The sequence below is a fragment of the Lithobates pipiens genome, unplaced genomic scaffold (assembly GCF_037356315.1).
Source record: "Lithobates pipiens isolate NorthernLeopardFrog02 unplaced genomic scaffold, aLitPip1_a1.2 Scaffold_3, whole genome shotgun sequence".
NCBI lineage: Eukaryota > Metazoa > Chordata > Amphibia > Anura > Ranidae > Lithobates > Lithobates pipiens.
Genome location: NW_027507790.1, coordinates 167,965,294 through 167,989,842, shown reverse-complemented (window position 1 = coordinate 167,989,842; position 24,549 = coordinate 167,965,294). Strand labels below are relative to the sequence as shown.

Below are 24,549 nucleotides of genomic sequence, written 5' to 3'. Positions count from 1 at the left end.
AATGCGTGGTTCGGGGGGAGCTCATACGGTTGGGGGCGGCGAGAAAAAGGGTCGCGGAGAGGGAGACCAATGACCTTATACAGACCATTAGAGACCTAGAGGGGAAGCACAAGCAATCTTTAGCAACTGATACAGCAGTAACTTTACTTGATTTGAGGAAAAAACTACAAGCTCACCTGAACCTTAAAGCACAGAAGATCCTTTTCTTTAGGAAGGGGTTCTTCTATGAACACAGGGATAAAACAGGCAAATTTTTAGCGAAGGCCCTTAAAGAAACACTTCTATCGACAAATATTGCTGCAATTAAAACCAGTGCTGGACAGATAACACAGGATGCCGCAAAGATCGCGCAAAGATTTCAGGAATATTATTCCAACTTGTATAATTTACCGCAGCTACATAAACCTAGTGATTTAAGGGGGACGTCAGCAGAGATTACTTACAAATTTCTTGCCGACAGCGGACTCCCCAAACTTACCGAGGAGGATGCGCTGTCGCTGGAAGAACCGATAACTGAAGGTGAACTCACCGCAGCTATTAAGGAATTAAAAAAGGGGAAAAGCCCCGGACCGGACGGTTTGACAGCCCACTACTATAAAATCTTCACGGAACTATTGATACCACACATGACCAGGACATTTAATCACTTTAGAGACACGCAAGCATTACCAGAAGATTTTCTGAGAGCGCATGTTACAGTACTGCCTAAACCTAATAAGGATCCTTTAGACTGTGCCAGTTATAGGCCGATTTCTTTATTGAATGTGGACCTAAAACTTTACACGAAAATACTAGCGAACAGACTGCGCCCACTATTGCACAAATTTATAGGCCCCGAACAGGTAGGTTTTATGCCTGGTAGGGAGGCGAAAGATAACGTGATTAAGGCCCTTAATCTTATACACAAGGCCCAAACAGAACAATTTGAAGGCATGCTTTTATCTACAGATGCTGAGAAGGCCTTCGACCGTGTGTCGTGGGACTTCCTGTATGCGACTTGTTCCCATATAGGCCTGAGAGCACATATGCTATCCTGGATTAAAACTATTTATTATAACCCGACGGCACATATTAAGGTGAATGGGACACTGTCAGACACGGTGCAGATACGGAATGGGACTAGGCAAGGGTGTCCTCTTTCACCCTTGCTGTTTATACTTACCTTGGAACCGTTAATCCGCACAGTTAACTTATCATCCTCTATACATGGTTTTCATGTAGGCGATAAGAAATACAAGTGTGCTGCTTATGCGGACGATTTGTTGTTTTTTATAACTCAGCCGCATGTTACTATGCCCAACTTGTGCACTATATTTAAGCATTATAGCTATATAACGAACTTCAAAATAAATTACAAAAAATCTGAAGCCCTCAATTTAACGCTACATGAGACCACGCGAGAGGCCGTTTTACGCAATTGCAAATTTAAATGGGAATCCCGCGCCCTTAAATACTTAGGAGTTCTTTTGACCCCTAGTTTGAACGAGATATATAGCCAAAATTTCTTGCCACTGTTACAAAACGTAAAAAAAGACCTGGAGAGATGGACACTTAAACACTTCTCCTGGTTTGGTAGGGCAGCTATTGTCAAAATGACAATTCTGCCCAGAGTTCTGTATCATTTCCAGACTTTGCCCATATGGTTGCCTGCAAATTTCTTTCGGTCACTGAATGCCATTCTTAGACACTTCCTATGGGCGTCCAAAAAGCCACGCATAAGCCTTGTAATACTCACTAGAGATAAAGGCAGCGGGGGAATGGGATTCCCCAATTTCAAAAATTATTATAAGGCCACCCATCTTACTAGAATGATTGACTGGACCTGCCATGCGGACAATAAAGACTGGGTGACACTTGAAAACGATGTAGGCCCTATTCCAGTGACATATTCCCCCTGGATTCTGTGGGACCTATGCCCTAAACAACTTAAGCAACATCCTCTCATAGGGACCACTTTAAGATTACTACAAACAGTGACTCAAACGACGGGTTTGACTACTTCACCTGGCCCATTAACACCGTTAGTAGATAATCCGGACTTTATCCCAGGCATGTATAAACCTATCCGGCTCTATACATGTGGGAATTCGCCGTTATTAGCCATTCATTGCTTCGAGGGTAACAAGATTAAATCAATGTCGGACCTACAACATACTCTGGGCTTAACCTTCCTGGGCCACTGGACATATAGACAAATACACGACTATATTTTGAGCCCACGGAGGCTCAAACATTTTATACGACCACTAACGCCATTTGAGGTGGTTTGCTTTCAAGCCACCACCTCGACAAAAAATATCTCCCTTACGTACAGTGGTGTGAAAAAGTGTTTGCCCCCTTCCTCATTTCCTGTTCCTTTGCATGTTTGTCACACTTAAGTGTTTCGGAACATCAAACCAATTTAAACAATAGTCAAGGACAACACAAGTAAACACAAAATGCAATTTATAAATGAAGTTGTTTATTATTAAAGGTGAAAAAAAATCCAAACCATCATGGCCCTGTGTGAAAAAGTGATTGCCCCCTAAACCTAATAACTGGTTGGGCCACCCTTAGCAGCAACAACTGCAACCAAGCGTTTGCGATAACGTGCAATGAGGCTTTTACAGCGTCCTGAAGGAATTTTGGCCCACTCATCTTTGCAGAATTGTCCTAATTCAGTTACATTAGAGGGTTTTCGAGCATGAACGGCCTTTTTAAGGTCATACCACAACATCTCAATAGGATTCAGGTCAGGACTTTGGCTAGGCCACTCCAAAGTCTTCATTTTGTTTTTCTTCAGCCATTCGGTGGTGGACTTGCTGGTGTGTTTAGAATCATTGTCCTGCTGCAGAACCCAAGTTCGTTTCAGCTTGAGTACACGAACAGATGGTCGGACATTCTCCTTCAGGATCTCTTGGTAGACAGCAGAATTCATAGTTCCTTTTACCACGGCAAGTCTTCCAGGTCCTGAAGCAGCAAAACAGCCCCAGACCATCACACTACCACCACCATATTTTACTGTTGGTATAATGTTCTTTTTATGAAATGCAGTGTTCCTTCTACGCCAGATATACTTGGACACACACCTTCCAAAGAGTTCCACTTTTGTCTCATCGGTCCACAGAATGTTGTCCCAAAAGTCTTGGGGATCATCAAGATGTGTTGTGGAGAAATTGAGATGAGCTTTGATGTTCTTTTTGCTCAGCAGTGGTTTTCTCCTTGGAACTCTGCCATGCAGGCCATTTTTGCCCAGTCTTTTCCTGATGGGGGAGGCATGAACGCTGACCTTAACTGAGGCAAGTGAGGCCTGCAGTTCCTTGGACGTTGTTGTGGGGTCTTTTTTGACCTCTTGGATGAGTCGTCGCTGCGCTCTTGGGGTAATTTTGGGCGGCCGGCCACTCCTGGGAAGGTTCACCACTGTTCCATGTCTTCGCCATTTGTGGATAATGGCTCTCACTGTGGTTCGCTGGATTCCCAAAGCTTTGGAAATGGCTTTATAACCCTTTCCAGACTGATAGATCTCAATTACTTTCTTTCTCAATTGTTCCTGAATTTCTTTGGGTCTCGGCATGATGTGTAGCTTTTAAGGATCTTCTGGTGGACCTTACTGTGTCAAGCAGCTCCTATTTAAGTGATGCCTTGATTGTGAACAGGTGTGGCAATAATCAGGCCTGGGTGTGGCTATAGAAATTGAACTCAGGTGTGGACAACCACAGTTATAGTATGTTTTAACAAGGGGGGCAATCACTTTTTCACACAGGGCCATGATGGTTTGGATTTTTTTTCACCTTTAATAATAAACACCTTCATTTACAAATTGCATTTTGTGTTTACTTGTGTTGTCCTTGACTATTGTTTAAATTGGTTTGATGTTCTGAAACACTTAAGTGTGACAAACATGCAAAGGAACAGGAAATGAGGAAGGGGGCAAACACTTTTTCACACCACTGTATGCTTGGTTGCAATCCGCAGCACGTCTGGAACCCAATAAACATAAGCTTTTCTGGGAAGCAGCATTAAATGCATCATTTACAAACGATCAATGGTTACAGGCATGTGTATTTGCCCATAAATGTGCAATTAGCACTCGATTACAGGAAACTTCTTTTAAACTTTTGACGAATTGGTATAATACGCCAATTAAATTACATAAATGGTTCCCAGCCGTTTCGGACTTATGTTGGCGTTCTAACCAAGCTAAGGGCACTTTACAACATATATGGTGGGAATGCGACCTAATTAGACCATATTGGGTTCAAGTGATTAGCATTATACAACAAATAACCGATACACATATCCTCCTAGACGCTAAATGTTGTCTATTACATATTACTGACCTTTCAATGAGAAAATATAAAAAATCGTTGATCAGATTCCTATTAACGGCCGCCAAGGCGGTGGTACCGAGATACTGGAGGAACACTACGACTCCCTCAATTACGGAATGGTTGGGAGAGATAAGATATCTGCACAAAATGGAAGAAATTAGGGCCATAGCTCATGAAAGCACGGATAAGTACATGGTTACCTGGCGACCTTGGGTCGTGTTTATCTATTCCTCTGCATATGCTTCCCCGACACGAGCATGAGGTGGAGGGGGCGCTGAGTGTCTGGGCTGACAAGGCCCGCTTTTTACCTAGGGAGAACCGCATCTTTTCCCTTTCTTTTTCTATCTTTTTCTAAGGTGCCAGCCTTGAGACAGGCTGTCACCTCTTTTTCTTTCTATCTTCATTTGCCACATTTGGCTTTTGGATTATAAATAATGGGGTGTAATCTGATTGGCATAAAGTTATAATGCAGATATGTTGGGACAGGCTTTTACAATACATTAGTGTATATATTTAGGTCCTATTGATGCACTAGGAATGGCAATGTACCTATCCTTTTATTAAGAAGTTTTTCTACTTTTTGGAGGGGCCCACTAGCTTAATGGGATTTTTGTCAATCCGTTTATACGCAATCAAGATGTCTAAAAGTATGAGTCTGTAACGCTGTTGCTACCCTATTGTTCACTCAGGCAGATGCATCTGCGATCATTATGCTTTGTTATGTTGTACTGTAACTGGCTATTTCTTTAATAAAATTTAACTGTTAAAAAAAAAAATGATGGCACTGAGATGGCGCAACAAAAAAGATGTGAGCCTAATGAGTACTATTCACAACACCTCTACTGTCATGGTACACACACTAGGTGGAAAAGACGTAATGAAACCACAAGTCGTGATGGACTACAAGCACACTATGGGAGGTGTTGACCAAGCTGACCAGGCCATGACTTTTTACCCAGCCATGAGAAAGCAACAAAAAAATAATTTAAAAAAATCTTCAGGCACCTTCTTGAGCAGTGCATGTAGAATGCTTTCATTCTTCTTCTTCTTCAAAAAAAAAAAAAGCGACAAGCCTGTTGCTCATGCGGACTTTGTTTGGAAAGTTGCCAAACTTATATTTCTCAAGCACCAAACACCAACGACTGTAAATAGATCTGGACATTGTGCTGCTGGCGTTGTGAACCCAGAACACCTGACTGGTCGGCACTTTATGGTCCATGTTCCACCAACGAAAAAGAAGGCAGCACCCACAAGGATGTGTGTGGTTTGCTGCTCTAAGCGTGACGACACTGTAAGAAAAATCAGAAAAGAAACCAGGTTCTACTGTCCTGACTGTGACTTCGGACTTCGTGCTATACCATGTTTTAAAATTTTCCATACCCAGGACTTTTACTGAAGCAATATGACTACTAATATTGCACCCTTGTTTGGCCAAAAAAAGTCAGTGTTTTTTATTCTATTTACTAAAATTTATTGAATGAAAAGTATTATTTGTTATTATTTATAGTTATTTATTATATTATAATTTATAATTTTGTGTTTCAAACTTTATCATACCTGAGATGTCTACTAGACTCTGGTTTGGACAGATTTGAGTGAGTTATTCCTAAGAATTATATGCCTACAATATGAAACGCCAAATTTTCCGTGCAAAATAATGGTGCCGCTTTCAGCACCTAAAATCTGAAATAATCATACCGCCAGGGAGGTTAATTATCAAGGCCCATGAGACCAATAAGTTGTAGTTCATGTCCGCTCAGATGTGCTTTAGCATTTGGCATGCACAACACAAACCTAAGCGGTCTTCCAGCTTAGTCCCCTACCACTCTATTTTTTGATAGTTTCATCTATAAATAATGTAAGTGCCCAAGCAAATCTTCTCAAACTATTTTTAATGTGTTACCCCTTTGCAGAGAACTTTGCTAAGAAATAGGCATCCCTATCCAAAGGGCTATGATTATTCCTAAAGAGGATTCTACCTACTTCAAGGATCCCACAAATGAGAAATTAGGGTCTATATATTTTGCTGAATGGATATTTCATCCAGTGTTAGCCTTGTTGGTCATTTCCCAAAGCAGTAGGGAATGGATGAGACCGTTATACTAGAATTTGGCAAGAAATGGGATCTTTTTGGATTTTTTGTATTCATGTGAGTTGATTCACTCTGTGGTAGCATCTCTTCATCAATCAACATTAAAATGTGTACCTTTATGAACCAATCTTTGTAAATTGGCTGTTTTTTCAATTTGTGGTAGGGAAAAAGCATCAGTTTGGACTGGGGTTGGCACTACAGGTGTTCACCAAAGTGCTGGCTGCTTTATACCTGAGGGTTGTCTCAATGATTGGATAGGAAAGTGACCTGCTACTTTGAGGGGAGTCGTCTTAGGATTCTAGTTTGGTTTCTGAACTTCAAAAAGTTTTCCCTGTCTCCCTCTCTGAGCCTAAAATATCTGGATCTGAATTAGAACACCAGTTTATTTGAGAAATTACAAGACTAGTTGAGACTTAATTAGAGTAGTTTCTGGTCTTCCCTGAGTTGATGCATGAAAGTGCACGTAGCTTCCTTTGAGGCGGTCTACTTTGCACAAAATACAATTCAGTGACAAGGGGAAACATAGACATTATCCCTGGATATGGATTTATGGGTGTGCTGTGCTCTCACCTGTCATTACCTCTGCACTAGTTGCCAGAATCTCTGATGTTATGCTCTGGGAGGGCCCTTTCTTCCAGTTTGGTAGAAGAGTCTGATGACCAATGTAAATCGCCAAAACTATAAAGGTGTATTGGGCACCCTCACAGTGCAGGGAGGGGGAACGTAGGAAGACCTTCCTTCAATGTCCTTTAATGTCCTTGAGCTCCTGGCAATTCAGCTGAATCTCCTTCAATGGACAATTCTCCTTGTAAGGTACACGGTAAGGCTGGATTCACACCTATGCAGTTTTAGTGCATTTTTGCAGATTTGCACTACAGTCCATTTAGCATTGTTTCCTATGGAACACGTTCTGTAAAAAGCATTAAAAATGCATAGGTGTGAATCCAGCCTAAGGGTGCAGTTTGAAAATGGCACTCCTGTAGTTTACCTAGGGGGACCTGCGAGTCCAGAGGTATCATTGGAAGTGGATTACATCCTGTGCTGGATAGGAAAGTATTGTCATCCCTCTCCATGGTACATTCTGTAATCTCTTCAAGAGGTAATACATACCTGCAAGTATTATACGTAAAGTCATTTTTATAAAGCAGTGAATCTGATATTCACTGCAGGTGAACCTTCTGGGTGCATTTGTTTTAAATGACAGTGACTGACCCACCATCAGACCATGTTTGATTAAACTCACGTTCACTGCTTTATAAATATGCCCCTTAAACATTTTAGTACAGTGAAAAATATATATGACTGTAGGTCCACTTTAATAAATCCCTTTATCAGATGGGGATTTTACTATTTTATAGAAAATGACGAACCATGTCTCACGCCTTTCTACTTCATGGCAAAAAGCAACATGTGATCATCTACCATTTGATCAAATGCATACTTTAAGATGGGTAATATACAGTATAATCTATTAGTCATATTTATGTAAAGGAAATGGCATTGCCTCACAAAATATCCTGTTTGTGTGGAGAAATCAATTACATATTTATACAGCATGAATGCTTCGTCTTTAAGATGTAATTTTTGAATTTCATGTATTCAGATTGAATTGTTGCTATGTAGTACATCAGTGTTTTTTTTCTAGCCCCAGCTGACAATTTATGCGGCAATCTAATGATAGCCTGTAACCTGTAATCTTTATTTGAAACAACATCAGTGAATGCCCTGAAGCTAAGTAGAAAGGTTCAGTGATGTAAACTGGCCTTGGGTATAGAGGACTAGATGTGTGATCACCGCTGCACAGTACTAACAAAACAACCGGTTTCAGCTCCTATCAGCTAAGCAGAATTCCAATTTTCTTAACTTAAAGGCAAAACATTAGGTCTTTCTTTCAATTAGTATTTACAACTAAATATATTTTGAACATTTCAGAACAAATGGTAAAATTATATTTTTCACTTTGCCCCTTCCAGAAAACCTAAGCAGGTTAAATGTAAGGGCCTAATATGTATTTTTTTATTTAACATGGATGCCTGTATTCTTAGACACTAAAAGAGTACAGTAACCTTTTCCAAAATAGCACTGTGCTGAGTTGCATTGATGTGAATGGGCACCATTGATAACCGTTTGATTTCCATTGTCATGCACTTATGTCAGAAGTTGCATGTGACATCATAGTAGTGTGAATTGAGTCTTATGTTGGAGCTGAAGCAAACCCAAAATAAGCAGATACTGTATCATTTGGGAAAAAGAGTAAACTATGAAAAAGATTTTCTTTTGTAAAATATGAGCGGCCAAAAGAATATGACCATATCTCTATTAATCTATTTTGAATAAAATCCCCATACTACACTGATATTAACAGGATTGGCAGAAAGCATGTGGAACTTGAATGGAGGGATGTATCTCTGTTATGTCTCAATTTGCTGCTTTTCAGTAAGACAAGGATCACTAGTGATCACTGTTATATGCCAGACATCTGGCAGACAGTGTGCCGCAATAGACCAGACCAAATGTTAGTCTATTCGTACTTTTTGTTGCTGAGATATAACCGACATTTACAACTCCAAATTAATGAGCACGTGGTTTATTACTAAACCTGTGTTATACTGATTGTTTTGTATGCTTTTATAGCTTGTATGAGTAAATTTTAACATGCACATGAGCTGCCTTTTATTAGAAAAAATCAAAACATGCCTGATTCTAGCTATACAATCTCACTGTGCTTCTCAATACCTTGCATGAGATCCTAAGAAATGTCCCAGCATGCATCATTCTAATTGCTTAAAATAATGAGGATGCCATTGTTTACATGCTTTTAGCGAATCACTGACCTAACACCGGTAAGCTGGTCAGGACTTGTTCCATGTTGGTGATTAGCTAAGCAGAAAGGCAAAAATATGAGTAAAACAAGGTAGACCATTTTTTGTGTGTAGCCTTATTATTTATTTTAAGCTTCTTTCTGATAAAAATAAAATAGGATATCGTAAATACTTTCTCTTAGAGTTTATTAGGGACACAAAATTCAGAGACAGTTTGGTTATACTGCCACCTACAGGGGGATTTGGCCACAGATAAACAAAAAAGACTTTAGTCAGCCAGGTATAAATCTCCCACTCCCAGCGTACTTCAGTGTTTTGCTACTATCCAGGGAGGATAGATGTCTTTTCTCTACTGAAAAGTTTGACTTCTATACTAGCTATTTTCTCATTTTCAGGATAGGTTTTTTTTTTTCTTCAACCAAGTTTTCTTCTACATGCTGCTGAGCTGGGCTCAATATGAAGCCATCTGGATTAGCATATCCTTAGCAATAGCTGAGGGTATACAATATCGCGATAGGCCATACCCAGACCGTGTACCTGGGGCCTGCCTGGAATGTTGCATGTGGGCACTGGACTGTGTTTGTAACATTTTCCAGACCTTTGTGCACTGTGTTAGTCAGAGTGCTTTCCTGATCCAGAGCTGGGACATGGACTTTGGTGTGGCTTTGTTGTGACCCAATCTCTGAAAACTCTGGTGAGTGTTCAGTTTGGGGCAAGCATCAGGAGCTACGGTTATTGGTACCACTAGGCGCCATCAATACCATCTTTTTTCTATTGTTTCGATGGGAAGGTGTAACAAACTGAAGAATTTTTTTCTGCATAACTGGCTAATGTGTTGTGGGTGCACTTCACATCTCCTGTTCCTATGTTTTCAGCATGAGGTAGCAATTTTCCTGCCATTCCTGCTATTTGCAGGAGACAAGCCGTTTCACCTCAGTCCTTGCTGCTGCCAACACTTGGTTATGGCCATTTTACACCTCTCCTGCTTTCAGCAGCTGGTTTGTGGGTACACATGGTTCCCTCCATGAAAGAGACTTCTATAGCTTTTGTGGTCCTCAATAATGCATATTTGCATGCCCCTATTTTTTTTTTTTTTGCATATCCTCTTTACCTTTTAGCTGTGGGTGCTCGGCACAACTTGTGACCCTACTATTTGGTCTGACTTTTTCCCCTGAGTAGTCAGGTAAAAGTACCTGTGCTAACAGTAGGCAGCTCCAGGCTGTCTCCAGTTTTACTGTTTTATTATGTGGGTTTATTAGAGTTTGGTTACTGTTACCCACTCCTTAGTTGGGTTGTTTTTTGGGCATCCAGTTTGATTCTAAATCTTGTATCCCTTGAATGAGAGAGAAAATAGGATTCTTGTATATGCTATATCATATAAGTCCCACTCCTCTGTATTTGTAATCTATGCCTAGTACAGCTCTTTTACAAAAATGGAAGCATGCGAGGGGTTATACGGTCAACATTATATTTGTATTGATTTGTTGTTTTATGGGTGTTCAAGTCCTTCTATATGCTTCTGTATACCCAAAATGGCTCTGAATCAGTTGTCCCTTCATGAATGAGAAAGAAATTACAATGATAGAATAGGTACCATATAACATTTTGAAGCCCTGTTTATATACATATGAATGTTTCCTTTGAGTGTTAAATGCCTAACTTCAAGTGATACTACGTCTTTTCATGCTGCTTCATGCCATGAGGACCAGTTACTGCTGCCAGTTGCATTAGTGACAAGTGATGGGTCTGTTACCTGCCCACTTACAGCTCAGCCTGGCCTTTGTATGGTTGTTCCCAGAAAACTGTTGCTCCCCAGTCATACCCACTTAGACTGAAATTTGCCATTTTAGTTGCTGTCAATACCACATAATTGCTATATAAAATGGCTCATGAGCTTCCAACAGCACATTAGTCCATTTCCTGGAAATATATATATTTTTTTAGCATTAACCTTCATCACCAAATGAACCATAGCACTACCCTACCCCGAGCAGGCATTTCAAATGGAGATGGAAATGCACAAAGACTGACAGAATGACAACATAAGGTAACGTAATATAAACATTTAAAAAATGGTTTTAATAATGACAAGGGTCAGAGTATTCTAGGGAGTGCATTTGTTCAGCTTTAAACGTAAAAAAAAAAGGTTCATATGTTTAGATTAGACTTTGTTATATTTTTATTTTTGAGTTATGGCCTCAAGAGTATTTATTTTATTTTTTTTTGCTCTAAAATGTGAATTTAAAAATCACCATAGGTACTGTACAGCTTTGCTTAACATAAGAACCCATAAACCTAAGGATTTGGAAAGCAGGAAAACGACAGGTGTTGGTCGTGATCTTTTTATTAACATCTTCAGCACAGTTAGGTGTCTATTCAGTTAAATGTTAGTTCTCCCTATCCTGGGCCTCATGTTTGAAAATGTCTGTTTAAGTTTCCATCAGAACTGCCTGTGTGTTAAAAAAAAATCATGGCTGTAATTGCTAGAATAATAAATCTTGGCTTTCCCCCCTTTCTGCAGGCAAACACGGAAAGAGTAATGATAATCACTGGGCCTAACATGGGTGGAAAGAGCTCATACATCAAACAGGTGGCTCTTATAACAGTCATGGCACAGTTAGGCTCCTATGTGCCCGCAGAAGAAGCCACTATTGGTATTGTGGATGGAATGTATACCAGGTACAGTACACCTTGTGCTCTATATCAACATAGTGAAGACTGAAGATTAAAGAAGAACCTTGGTGCCCATGCATGTTGACATCCAGCAGGTGCTGAATGATGCTACTGCACTGGCTAAACATAGCTCATCAGTCATATGATAAGACCTTAGGTCACACAACTTACTAAGCTATTTACATTATTAGTCATATATTTGACTCTTTTTGGAAATCAAAATGTATGTCTGCATTCAAAAAATGGGTCAGCATAACAGCCAGTCAACCAGCATTTAAAAAAAAATGGCAGCTAAGACAGCCTCCCTGTATTTGCCATAATAGATTTACTACATGGTCTCCCACTATTCGAGAATTATAGTGTTAATTTTAATTAGAAGAGAACTCTAGCCATTTTTTATGTGGTCCTGATTCAAATACTTCTGCTTCTAGTATGAGCTAATAGTCCACACAAGCTATCAGACAAATTCCAGACATTCCAAAATGGATGCTTTCCAGTCCAGATGGAAGCAACACCAAAAATGCTTAAAGTGTTACTAAACCCAGGACCCTGCATTCACTCACACCAAACTGAGCATGTGCAGAGTGCCTCCAAGGCTCTGTTCTATCAGTAGATTGATTGGGGACAGTATAAGAAGGGGAGGATCAGAGAAGATGGGATCAAACAGCCTTTTGCTGAAAATTAACCACTTAGGTTCCATAGTGAATATTATAAGCACGTTTTGCTGCATATACAGACTGATTTTACTGTTGTGGGTTTAGTAGCACTTTAACCTGAATAATTGAAAGTAAATATATAGTCTTCTCAAAGGGTTACATATTGTATTTGTAAAAGAGAGTTTGAAATGTTTCATTGATCTATTGATAGCTACTTACGACCATACATAAGGGCAGCCATATTTGCATATTACATACTCAGACTCCTTCCTGCTATGCTGTAATATGCAATAATTGTGTTTTACTGCTCCTTCACACCATGCTAGCCTGTGAGTAGGCCAACACATTCAAAACCATGCATTCCCAATGGAACTTTATGTATTATCTGAACAGGTCTTTGGCTAATCAAGTGCTTCTCATCCTTTATTCAGTCAAAGCACCCTTTAAAATTATACACAATCTCAAGGGTCCCTATTTGAAAATGGAACCAATAGTTTTAACATTTTACTATATTGCAAGGATAAAATATTCAACATGGCGAGAATCATTAATGATGTAAGGAATAAAGATTTCTATATAACCTCATTAGCAATATATAACAACAATAACAAAAAAATTAAAAAAAATAAAGTGAACTACATTCACTGGACCAGCCTGAGAAAACAGTCAGGGTTGCTTGGGTGCAACAGGGATGCATGTGCTGGCCATGGAACTCAGCTTGAACAATGAGCATGGACCAAATACAGAAATAACGTTCCAGCACTACTCTAGTGCAGAAGAGAGCGAACATTCGCTGAAAAGCCTGCCTTGGCGCAGGGGGTTCATCTGCTAGGTGTGGATATGCCATTGAACACAGCCCGCGGGGAGATGTTTAGGCAGGCGGGGGGGGGGGGCGTTGACAGTCCATTCAGAAGTCTCCAGGAGCCCCAGCCAGTGTATAATAAGTGAGAATTGGGGAATAATTGGTTAGGCATGGGAGGAAATATTGCATTTTGCAGCATCAAAGAATGCTTGAGTAAAGGGAGAACAGTTATGTGCAAGCAGAAAAAATAGATGGGGCACAGATCGTAGGAGAGAAACTCAGATGCAGTTGGAGAATCCAAGTCGAAAATGGGATAAGGATATATGGTGTTTTGATGGGCATTGCGACCCAAAAGTTAGACAACAAGTGAAGACATCCAGGTGCGTGGATCATGATGGAGGTTGTTTGGTGCCATTGCAGCGCTCCAGCCATGCGATTGCCGAATCTGGGTCCTCAAAGAAGTGCACGTGATCATCACCCACTAAATGCAACCTGGCAGGGCTTACTTCAGGTGTTTGACCTGCAGCTGGCGCTTGGTCTCGGTGAATTGGGCGCGTCGATGCTGGACCTCAACGGAGAGGTCCGGATACACTGCCACCTTCGGGTTGTGGAATGGTATATTCCCTTTCTATTGAGCAAGTCTGAGAATGGCATCTCAATCTCTAAAGTTCAGAAATTTAGCGATAAAGGTACACGGAGGAGCGCCACTAGGAGGGGGTCTAGCGGTCAGGCGATGTGTGTGTTCCAAAACGATGGAAGTTGAGAAGGTCTCCCTGCCATAAGTGTTGGTAAGCAGATTTTCAGGAAAGGATTGGGGATCCAAGCCCTCCGTGCCTTTGGGCAAGCCCACAAATCAGAGGTTACAGAGTCTCAGCCTGTTCTCCATGTCGTCTTGTTTCTGCATAAGTGAATGAAACTGGTATTGTAGTTGCTCCGTGAAGACCTGTATCGAGGGGGGGGGGGGGGGGGTGTCATCCTCTACTTGGCTGATCTGTCGCTCAGTCTGTCACCCTTTCACACAGTTTCTGGAAATCTTGCCTTAGCAGAAAGATGTCCACCGTCACCTCTTCAATTTTTTGCGGTTAATGTAGTCTGGCACTGTGATATTGCCTCAAGTATCCTGACGGTGTCTCACCGGCAGCCTGCTCAAGCTCTGCAGGGGGTTCAGTTCCATTTCCTTCTCAGTCTCCCGCTGCTCATGGCGGAGATTGAGTAGCAAAAATTGACAGGATATCCCCAGGATTTCTGACAACAGGAGTAATGTACAGTGGAGCTCACAGCTAAAGCACCCTATGCTATGCCGCTTCAGGCCATGCCCTCGGAACTAATAGTTTTACATATTACAGCAGTATTCACACACGTGGGCCACCCAACATTAGAGATGATTCATTTTTACAAAGCAGAATACCTTTTCACACTGGAATTAACTAGTATTCAAGCATTCCTCCTCCCCCTCAATTTTTCTTCCTTATTCAGCCAATGTAACCCCAGTGCTGATAGAGAGGGACAGGGAACGGGCAAACAGGCTGGCAGCTGGCCTACACAGGGCCTAAGGTTGTAATGATGCACAATAAAAAACTGTGTCTTTGTGTAATAAAAAAGGCAGGCTTGATCCAGTCGGCGGCTTGTGGACAATTTTTGGGCAAATTGGCACCCTTAAAGAATCCAGAAGGCACCCTGGTTGAAAAAGTATTCATACTCCTTGAAATTTTCCACGTTTTGTCATGTTGCAACTAAAAACATAAATGTATTTTATTGGGATTTTGTGTGAGACCAACACAAAGTGGCACATAATTGTGAAGTGGAAGGAAAATGATAAACGGTTTTCAGAAATTTTTAGAAATCTCTAAAAAGTGTGGCATGCATTTATATTCAACCTTATTTACTCTGATACCTCAAACTAAAATCTAGTGGTACCAATTGCCTTCAGAAGTCACCTAATTAGTAAATAGAGTCCATCTGTGTGTAATTTAATCTCATTATAAATGAATGACATATAAATGACAGCTGTTCCGTGAAGCCCTCAGAGGTTTATTTGAGAATCTTGGTGAACAAACAGCATCCTGAAGGCCAAGGACACACCAGACAGGTCAGAGATAAAGTTGTGGAGAAATTTAAAGCAGGGTTAGAGTATAAAAAAAAATATCCCAAGCTTTGAACATCTTATCAGAGCTGACACAACTGCAAACCTACCAAGACATGGCCGTCCACCTAAACTGACAGGCCGGGCAAGGAGAGTATTCATCAGAGAAGCAGCCAAGAGGCCCATGTTAACTCTGGAGGAGCTGCAGAGATCAACAGCTCAGCTGAGAGAAGTTATGCATTGGCTATTATTTTATGTTAGGGCATTATAATTGGAATTCAGGGGCACCCTGAACACACCATCACCACTCGGAAACATGGTGATAGCTTCAACATGTTGTGGGGATGCTTTTCTTCAGCAGGGACAGGGGAGCTGGTCAGAGTTGATGGGAAGATGACGAGCCAAATGCAGGGCCCTTTTAGAAGAAAACCTGTTAGTCTGCTAAAGGCTTGAGACTGGGACAGAGGTTCAGCTTCCAGCAGGACAACATCCTTAAACATACAGCCAGAGCTACAATATAATGGTTTATATCAAAGCATATTCATGTGTTAGAATGGCCCAGTCAAAGTCCAGACCTAAATCCAATTGAGAATCGATGTCAAGACTTGAATTGCTGTTTACAGACGCTCTCCATCCAATCTGACAAAGCTTGCGATGTGCAAAGCTGGTAGAGACTATTTTGTACCCTGCAGCTTAAGAAACATGTTTATATTTTCGACTAGATGGTTCCCTTTCTCCCTCTTTTTCTCTGCTTTTTCAGACAGACTTCCTTGTGCCAGCTGGCACTTTCTGTTTACTAACCTTTGCTACTCAGCTGGTTTGTCTCACTACAAGTTGCCCCCTATAATGGCATCTCCTGAGATGTGACAGTGCAAAAAAATAAAAAATTACTGAATAAATGCCTGAAGTTCTGGCTTGATATCTATCCACAGGTTTTAGATAAGGCTGCATCAAAAAGAGAAGGAATATTGTGGTGCTAGAGCTACCTTGTATTACACATCCAGTTGTTGACAAAAAGAAAATACAAATATTTGCTGGAGATGCCGAATTCTTTTTTTTGATGGGGGAGAGATCATAACATGTCATGAAGGAGCATTAAATAACAAGGGCGAGCTTATAGTGACACCCTAAATATGGGTTTAACGTGTACCATGTTCCAAAGGGTGAATTTATCTGTTAATGAATCAGAAAGGATGATGTTGACTTTGACCTTGAATATGCGCACCCGTCCGTTATAGCTTGGTCTGAAGGCCATTGTGTTCAAGGGTGAAGTGGGAGAATTCCCAGTAAACTCAATAAAAGGTCTTGTCAGTGGATATTAGAAGTATTAGGATGGCCCTTTATCTGGCCATATGAATAAGGGTGTTAGCTCTCATGGTTCTTTGTTGGAGGATATGAAGCCTACTGGGTCAAGATAAACGAGCCAGCATAAGAGGATTTTTGAGTCTAGTTTATGATCCTAGTTGAGTAAAGAAATGGGACGATAGTTTTTATATTTCTTTGGGTCCTTGTTTTCCTTGTAAATATTTGTAATGTGCACTTGCAGAGTGTCTTTGTGGATGTTGTGGTCCGTAACCAAAATATTGTAGACTGCCAAGAAATGAATGGACAAGAGAGGTAGAAACTTGTAATATGGCAGAGTGAAACTACCTGTGCCTGGGGCCTTGCCAGTTTTGGTGTAGGAAATGGTGCAGGTTAAATACTTGGCGCCTGCGCTATAGTTGAAAAGACGGCTACAGCACAGGCTTCTTTTGTTGGCAGGGCATACATCGACGTCCCCCCGTACTCGCACTGCCGATGTTCACCCCAGGGGGCATGTGGGTGACAAGCTCTGTGATCGTTGAGTCCTTGGGACTTGGCTGATCACAGATAAAGGTAAATGGCCAATGACAGCGGGCCCTTTACCACGTGATCAGCTGTCAGCCAATGACAGCTGATCATGGAAGTGAACAGAAGCTGGTATTCTGCTTCTTTTTTTTATTTTCCTCACACTGTTAGCGTGAAGAAAAGAAGAAAGCCGTTCACCTCCTTCTGTTAGAGGGACATCGGTCCCCTTACTGCCTATTAGTTCTGCTAATCGGTCCCCCCTACAGCGCCTCCTATCAGTGCCCATTTATGCCACCTATCAGTGCCCATCAGTGAAGAAGAAAAATGTTATAACAAATAATGAAAACTGTTTTGGTTTTGTTTGTTTTTTTCAAAATTTTTGGACTTTTTTTTTGTTTTAGCAAAAAATCAAAAAGCAATTGTTGATTAAATACCACCAAAAGAAAGCTCTATTTGTGTGAAAAAAAATTATAAAAATGTCATATGGATAGAGTGTTGCATGTTATTCAAATTGTAAGAATGCTTAAAATTGGCCTGGGCAGGAAGAGGGGGTATACGTGCCCAGTAAGCAAGGGGTTAAATTCCCAGTTTTTAGAAGTGTTTCCAATTCAGTGCAGATCCACAAGATCAGAGGGGAGACCTGCATCTAAAATATTATTTTTAATCTGAGTCTTCTGTGTTTTGGGCAAGTTGGGAGGCATCATGGGGTTGCAGGTTATATGGACTGGAACTGTTTTGAACATTGCCACTATTTTGTATTGTCTGTGGAGGAGTTTTCTATTTGGGGAGGTAATGGTAGGAATGTTAGGCGGACCACCGTTTTCTAAGGCAGTAGTTCTCAACCTCAGTCCTCAAGTACCCCCAACAGGCCATGTTTGCATGTTTTCCTTTATATTGCACAGGTGCTTTAAATCAGAGTCAGTGGCTTGGTATTTTTGGACAGCTATTTTATCTGAGAGATTCCTAATGACCTGTTGGGGGTACTTGAGGACAGAGGTTGAGAACCACTGTTCTAAGGACTTGAGCAAGTAGTTCGCCTGGTTTGTTGCCGAACCCATAAAATATTTTGTGCCTCCATTTGATTTACAGGTCAGCATGTGGTAGCTGGATTAACATAGTGTTAAGGGGGGAAGGCCTATGATGACAAGATTATTCTTGCTGTTGCAATTCTTAATGTTCAGCTGAAGGAGTAACTCAGATTGTGCCTTTGTGTCATTTTCTAAGTGTTGCTAAACCCAGGGCCCTGCATTTACTATATCTGGTCTCCCACAGTACACAGAACATGGAAATGCAATAGTTTTAGTAAATATAAACTGCAAAATACTTTTTCTCATTAGCGGTGAAAGCAGTCTAGTGATTTCTCTCAGTGTCTGGTTAAAGCTTGTAGGATGAGTTTTCATTCTGCACTGACTGTCCTGTGAGGCTGCATGACCCCTGACCCTTTGTCTTGACAGTGCTAATTGGCCTTGTGCTGATCACATGCACTCTCCCAAGGAAAAAAAAACTCTCTAGCAATACACACCAAACTGAGCATGTGCAGCTTATCCCTTAGCCTCTGTTCTATCAGGAGATGGTTTGGGGACTGTGGAAGAAGGGGAGGATCAGAGAAGATGGGATCAAATAGTTTTTTTTACACAATTTAGATGATTGACCACTTAGGTTCCACAGTGAGTATAACCAGAATGCTTTACTGCATATTCACACTGATTTTACTGCTGTGGGTTAAGTACCACCTAAGGTCTGTGTGTGAGTGTTCCAGTGAGGTGACCCTAGAGTCCATGAGATATTTGTATTAGCATAACTCTTTAATTTCAGCGTGCAGTGCATCTTTGGCTAGGTGTTCAGATCCACTTTGGTGGGCCGAGATTTAGGGAAATTCTGCAACTCACTGTCGCATATGATTACAGGTGTCTGTCTAAGATCTGGTGATGTTGAACTTCTTAGGAGCACAGTGGAGGGAAGAGAGATGCCACAACAGACTCAGGGGCAAGGCTTTGATTGAGTCCGCAAAGTACTCATAGGTTGGACTTGATGGACTTGTGTCTTTTTTTTTCAACCTCACCTACTATGTACTGTGTGTTTTGCTGGGAGGATGGGCCCTCTGTGTCCCTGCGGTGGCAGTGGGTCTGAGTGGATGTATTAGGTGCCCGACACCTAGTTTGGTCTGTGCTTTGGGGAAATCAAAGGGTCTGCTGGCTTGAAGAACTAGCATCAGCAGATATGAGTGCTGCTGATTACACTTCCCATCAGTGCAGCGCACACTTACCAGAACAAGTTCCTTCAAGATGGTTGCTTTTTAAAAAGCCATACATTGCAACTCCCCCCCCCCCCCCCCCTTTACATCATAGCACCCTCTTTACAATACAGCCCCACTTTACATTACAGGGCCCAGTTAACATCACAGCCCCTAAAACCTCGTATACACGAACAGGTTTTCGGATGACTCTTCGTTCCATTTTTTGTTGCATGCTAGTCTCATGTCAAAAGTGAAGAGGTTACCAACCATTCGAAAAAGACAGAGTACCACTTCAGAAGTGACTTAATGTGTTGAATAGTTTTGTATTTATTCTTTCATTTCTGAGCATGCGTAGTCTTAATCTTACGATTTTTTTTTTTTTCCAGACAAAAACCATACTAGTTAAACAAAAATCAGGCATTGAGTTCACGTACGACAAAAATTTTATAGTCTGCACATCAAGCTTTTGTCGGATGAAAAATCTGAATTGGCTGTAGAAAGCACCGTACTAACAATCTGAAAATCGGCAGCTCGTTCGTCGGACGAAATGTTTCTTATGATTTTCATATCATGTGGGCCGTACGGGCCTTAAGAGAAAACCGTAAAAACAGATGCACTGATCGTTAAATGCTCAGCACGTTTTTTAATGTGAGACAATAGTTCACTTTTAATACTTTTTTCAACCTGACATGTTTTTCAAACAGTGGTGCTGCTATTTCTCTTAATACAGAATAAGTACTAGCTATTAACCACTTCAGCCCTGGCAGATTTTACCCCCTTCCTGACCAGAGCATTTTTTGCGATTCAGCACTGTGTCACTTTAGCTGACAATTGCGCGGCCGTGCAATGTTGTACCCGAACAAAATTGACATCCTTTTTTTTTCCCAGAAATAGGTTTCTTTTGATCACCTCTGCGGTTTTTATTTTTTGACAAAAAAAGGCCGTCAATTTTGAAAAAAAAAGCAATATTTTTTACTATAATAAATATCCTCCCCAAAAATGTAAAAAAACGAATTTCTTTCTCAGTTTAGGCCGATATGTATTCTACGTATTTTTGGTAAAAAAAAATCTTAAGTGTATATTGATTGGTTTGCGCAAAAGTTATAGCCTTCTCCAAATAGGGAATAGATTTTTTCTATTTTTTATTTTTTATTTTTTTTTACTAGTAATGGCAATCTGCGAGTTTTATCGGGCTTTGCAACATTATGGCAGACACATCGGACACTTTTGACATGATTTTGTGACCATTGTCATTTATACAGTGATTAGAGCTACAAATAGCCACAGTCTCTGTCATGTTGCTAGGCAGAACAGGGAAATGCCTTGTTTACATAGGCATGTCCCCGTTCCGCCTCTCCTCACTGCAATCGCGGGCCACTGGCGAACATAGAGTTCCCAGGACCCGTGGTCATGCTCCTATCGCGCTTGGTGGGCGCGCATGCCCGATAGGTGGCAGATTCAAAGGGACGTACAGGTATGCCCATTTGCCTGCCTGTGCCATTCTGCTGACGTACATCTGTGTGTGGCGGGCGGCAAGTGGTTAAATAGAAAGTGTCCTGACTTTTTACTCACAACAACTTTGAGAAAAATATGTTCCTGCCTTGTGTGATCCAGGATTGATTTAATTGGAATGTAGACAACAAGCAGACAGCCTGCAGGGACCTTGTGTTAATTATTTTCTTCACTAACAAAGGCAATTGTAAAGGTCACCAGGCAATTTTTTTTTTTGCAAATAGATATGCTGTAAAAAGTAGCCAAATAAAGGGGGAAACTGCATATTCAATGTGAACTGTGGACTGGATAATTATATTCTAAGCATTTAAGTTTATTTTATTTTATTTTATTTTTTTAGTCTTGGTATAGTGAGGCAGGGTTAGATCCTATACAGAGCTTCTATTGTCTGTGACTAACCATACTCATTCTCCAGTGATCACTGTTGGTCTGTGCCAGAGGAACTTGATGATGATCAACATATTGCACAGCACAACTGTGAAAAGGGATCTACCCCACTGAAAATTCTACAAACAACAACCAAAAAACTTTTTATCAATTTTTCAACTAATCAAAAAAAATAAAAATAAATGAATTAATCTAATTTAAATTCATTTTAGTTGGCAATTCCCTGAAAAACAGTAACAGTAAAACAAAGAAAATAAATTCCAAATAATTATGAGCCCATCAGTATCGCCCCTTACATCAGGTTCTTTGTTGCATCACAGCTCTCATTAAAGTCCCCCTTACATCTGAGTTCCCCCTTATAAGGATCCCCATCAGGTTACCCTCTTACATCAAAGGGCCAGTTAAAATCTGGCAGGGGGTCGTAGTTTGGAGACCCCTGCTCTAGCCCATAAAATCACTAAAAAAACAAACCTTTTGTAAATCATTGTGGTATACCAATAATAAGTAACCTGCCTCTGTAATGCATACGCTGGTGAAAAATGTTTTGACTCCAATAGAGTTGCTCCGCTATGATATGCCTGTACCCGCGCACACAGGTAGCCCTTACTAAACACACAGCACGTCCTTTGTTCCTCCTCTAAAGAAAGTGAATGACAGTGGCTCCAGAGACTGAGCTTCAAAATCCACTTGCCAATCGCCTTCCCTGGAAGAGAAGACGAGGGGTGTCTTCTCAGACTGCCTATGCATTTTGGCACAGGCGGCGTCATTACATCACCCTAGATGCACTTTAGGGTGACTCCATAGGACCTTGCATGGGAATGTTGCCACTACCTAATAATCTTTGCAACTGTAGTCACAGGAACATAAAGCTGCTTCTAGATGGTCATGGAGCCTTTATCTTTAACTGGTCTATAATGTTCTTTCTGATCTCCTCTGATAACTCTTTTCTTTGCTCTCTCTGGTCTATTTTCAGTGTGGTGCACACAATGTTACAGTAGATTACAGCGATTACTTTTCTGCATTTAAATTGACCGACTAATTACAAGATTTGAAGATGCGTGCAATACTAATTATAGACAACCGTTAGTTTGAAATATCACCATGATCAAACTATTTATTATCTTTTCTACAGGTACCAACAAATCTGCCTAGGCTATTTTAACATATCTTGTATAATAAGCAATAAATTATCTCTCTTCTCTTTTTCCATTACTTTATAACAGGGGTCTCCAAACTTTCTAAACAAAGGGTCAGTTAACTGTCCATTAGACTTTGGGGGAGGGGGGGTACAGCAGAGTATGGCCAGTGGGAGTAGACAATGGGGTAAATTTACTAAAACTGGGGCGCTCAGAATCTGGTGCAGCTTTGCATGGTAGCCAGTCAGCTTCTAACCTCACCTTTTTCATTTAAGCTTTGGAAATACAGCCTTGAAGCTGATTGGTTTCTATGCAGAAGTGAGCCTCTCCTGCTTTAGAAAATTAACCCCAATGTCTGTGGGTTTGTGATCGGTGTGAGTAGAATAAATTACGTAGCACCTGTGGTCAGTGGCAGGAATAGATCCCCATTGTTGATATCAATGATGTAAAGAATAATGCCCAGTCATTTATATGAGTAGGAGAAACTGTGCCCCATCATTGGTATTAGTGTGAGGAATAGTGCTCCATTAGTGGTTTCAGTGGTAAGGATCATGGCCAATGATTTAAATATGATTTAAATGGGTATATATAAATAGACCCATTGTTGGTGTCAGTGGAAGGAATAGAGATCCATGGTTGGTGTCAGTGGAAGGAATAGTGATCCATGGTTGGTATCAGTGGAAGGAATAGTGATCCATGGTTGGTGTCAGTGGAAGGAATAGTGATCCATGGTTGGTGTCAGTGGAAGGAATAGAGATCATGGTTGGTGTCAGTGGGAGAAATAGTGAACCATTGTTGGTGTTAGTGGGAGAAATGGTGCCCCATTCATTGTTGGTGTTAGTGAGAGGAATAATGCCTCATATCAGTTGGAAGAATGGTGCCCCAAGGGCCAGATAAGAGCAAGCAAGGGGCCTCAATTTGGAGACCACTGCTCTATAACATACCAAAGGCATACAGGTATACATATGTCCAGTATGTTTAATGTCATCACTTCTTAGGAGGATAGAAGCATTGTTTCAAAGAGCTGTAAGGGTAGCAACAAGTTTGTCCACGTTTGTAGCTCAGTACTTGTTATCTGGATTCATAAATGAGGAAGGCACCACGCTGATGTTTTCTTTCCATTTCCCTATGCATATGTATGTCATATCTCTGCTATATGGAGATTGTGAACTTTATTGTTCGCTGTGACCTTTGCTTTTGATATAAAATTTCAGTGTATAAATAGCTGAAGGGAAATTCTGCCAAAAAAAGCACTATCTGGTAAATGAAGAATGTCCAACAGTGTTTGATATCAGATTCAGATACAGTTTGATTTAAAATCAAAGAATTTGTACTTTGATATTGTGCTTCCCCTGTGTCATAAGCCATGGCATTTGCAGCTAAAATAAAGAGTAGAGCGTCACTTACTTTGAATTAATGTATAAAGAAGTATAGAGTGTCTGTAATCACTCTAGATATCACTAGGGGGTTGGGTTGAGATATTCGTGCAACACAGTAAAGTATATTTTTCTTTGTAGATAATCTCAAGTCAGAGTACAGTCCTACTGTGACATTCCAATGTATACAAGAGAGCAGTGATATATACTGTTTGCTGCAATTTATAGATACAAAAAAAAAAAAAAAACGCTTGTAGCAGTAGTGTAGTCCAGAGGTTCTTGGCTACTGTCCTCAAGCCTCATAAAGTGACACAAAACTGTTTTTAGCCACTCATTAAAGAGGATAAAGAGGCATATTGCACTACACATCCAGCCCACAGCGCTAATGCCATCTCTCCGCCTCTCCCCTCTCACTGTATCGATCGGGAGGGAGGAACCGGGATCATGACATGACGCCGGTTTGTTTACATGTGATCGCTCTGTCATTTGACGGAGCAATCACATGGTAAACGGGCACTACCAGTGGCTGTTTACCACGATCTGTGATGCGCCGGGTCTTCCGGACCTGGCGGTCACGGATGTTTGCGGGAGCGTGCCGAGCAACATTCTGGGAGGACATCTATGGACGCCCACCCAG

The 24,549-nt window shown here is 40.9% G+C and overlaps 1 protein-coding gene across 1 annotated transcript in view; it reads left to right on the top strand.

Annotated features, from left to right (window-relative positions):
* Positions 1-24,549, top strand: part of MSH3 (mutS homolog 3) — a 290,671-nt gene that overhangs the window by 219,043 nt on the left and 47,079 nt on the right. Inside the window, exon 20 of the mRNA XM_077462464.1 lies at positions 11,746-11,903. Within this exon, the coding sequence (XP_077318590.1) occupies positions 11,746-11,903 (158 nt within the window). The remainder of the gene's footprint in view (positions 1-11,745; positions 11,904-24,549) is intronic.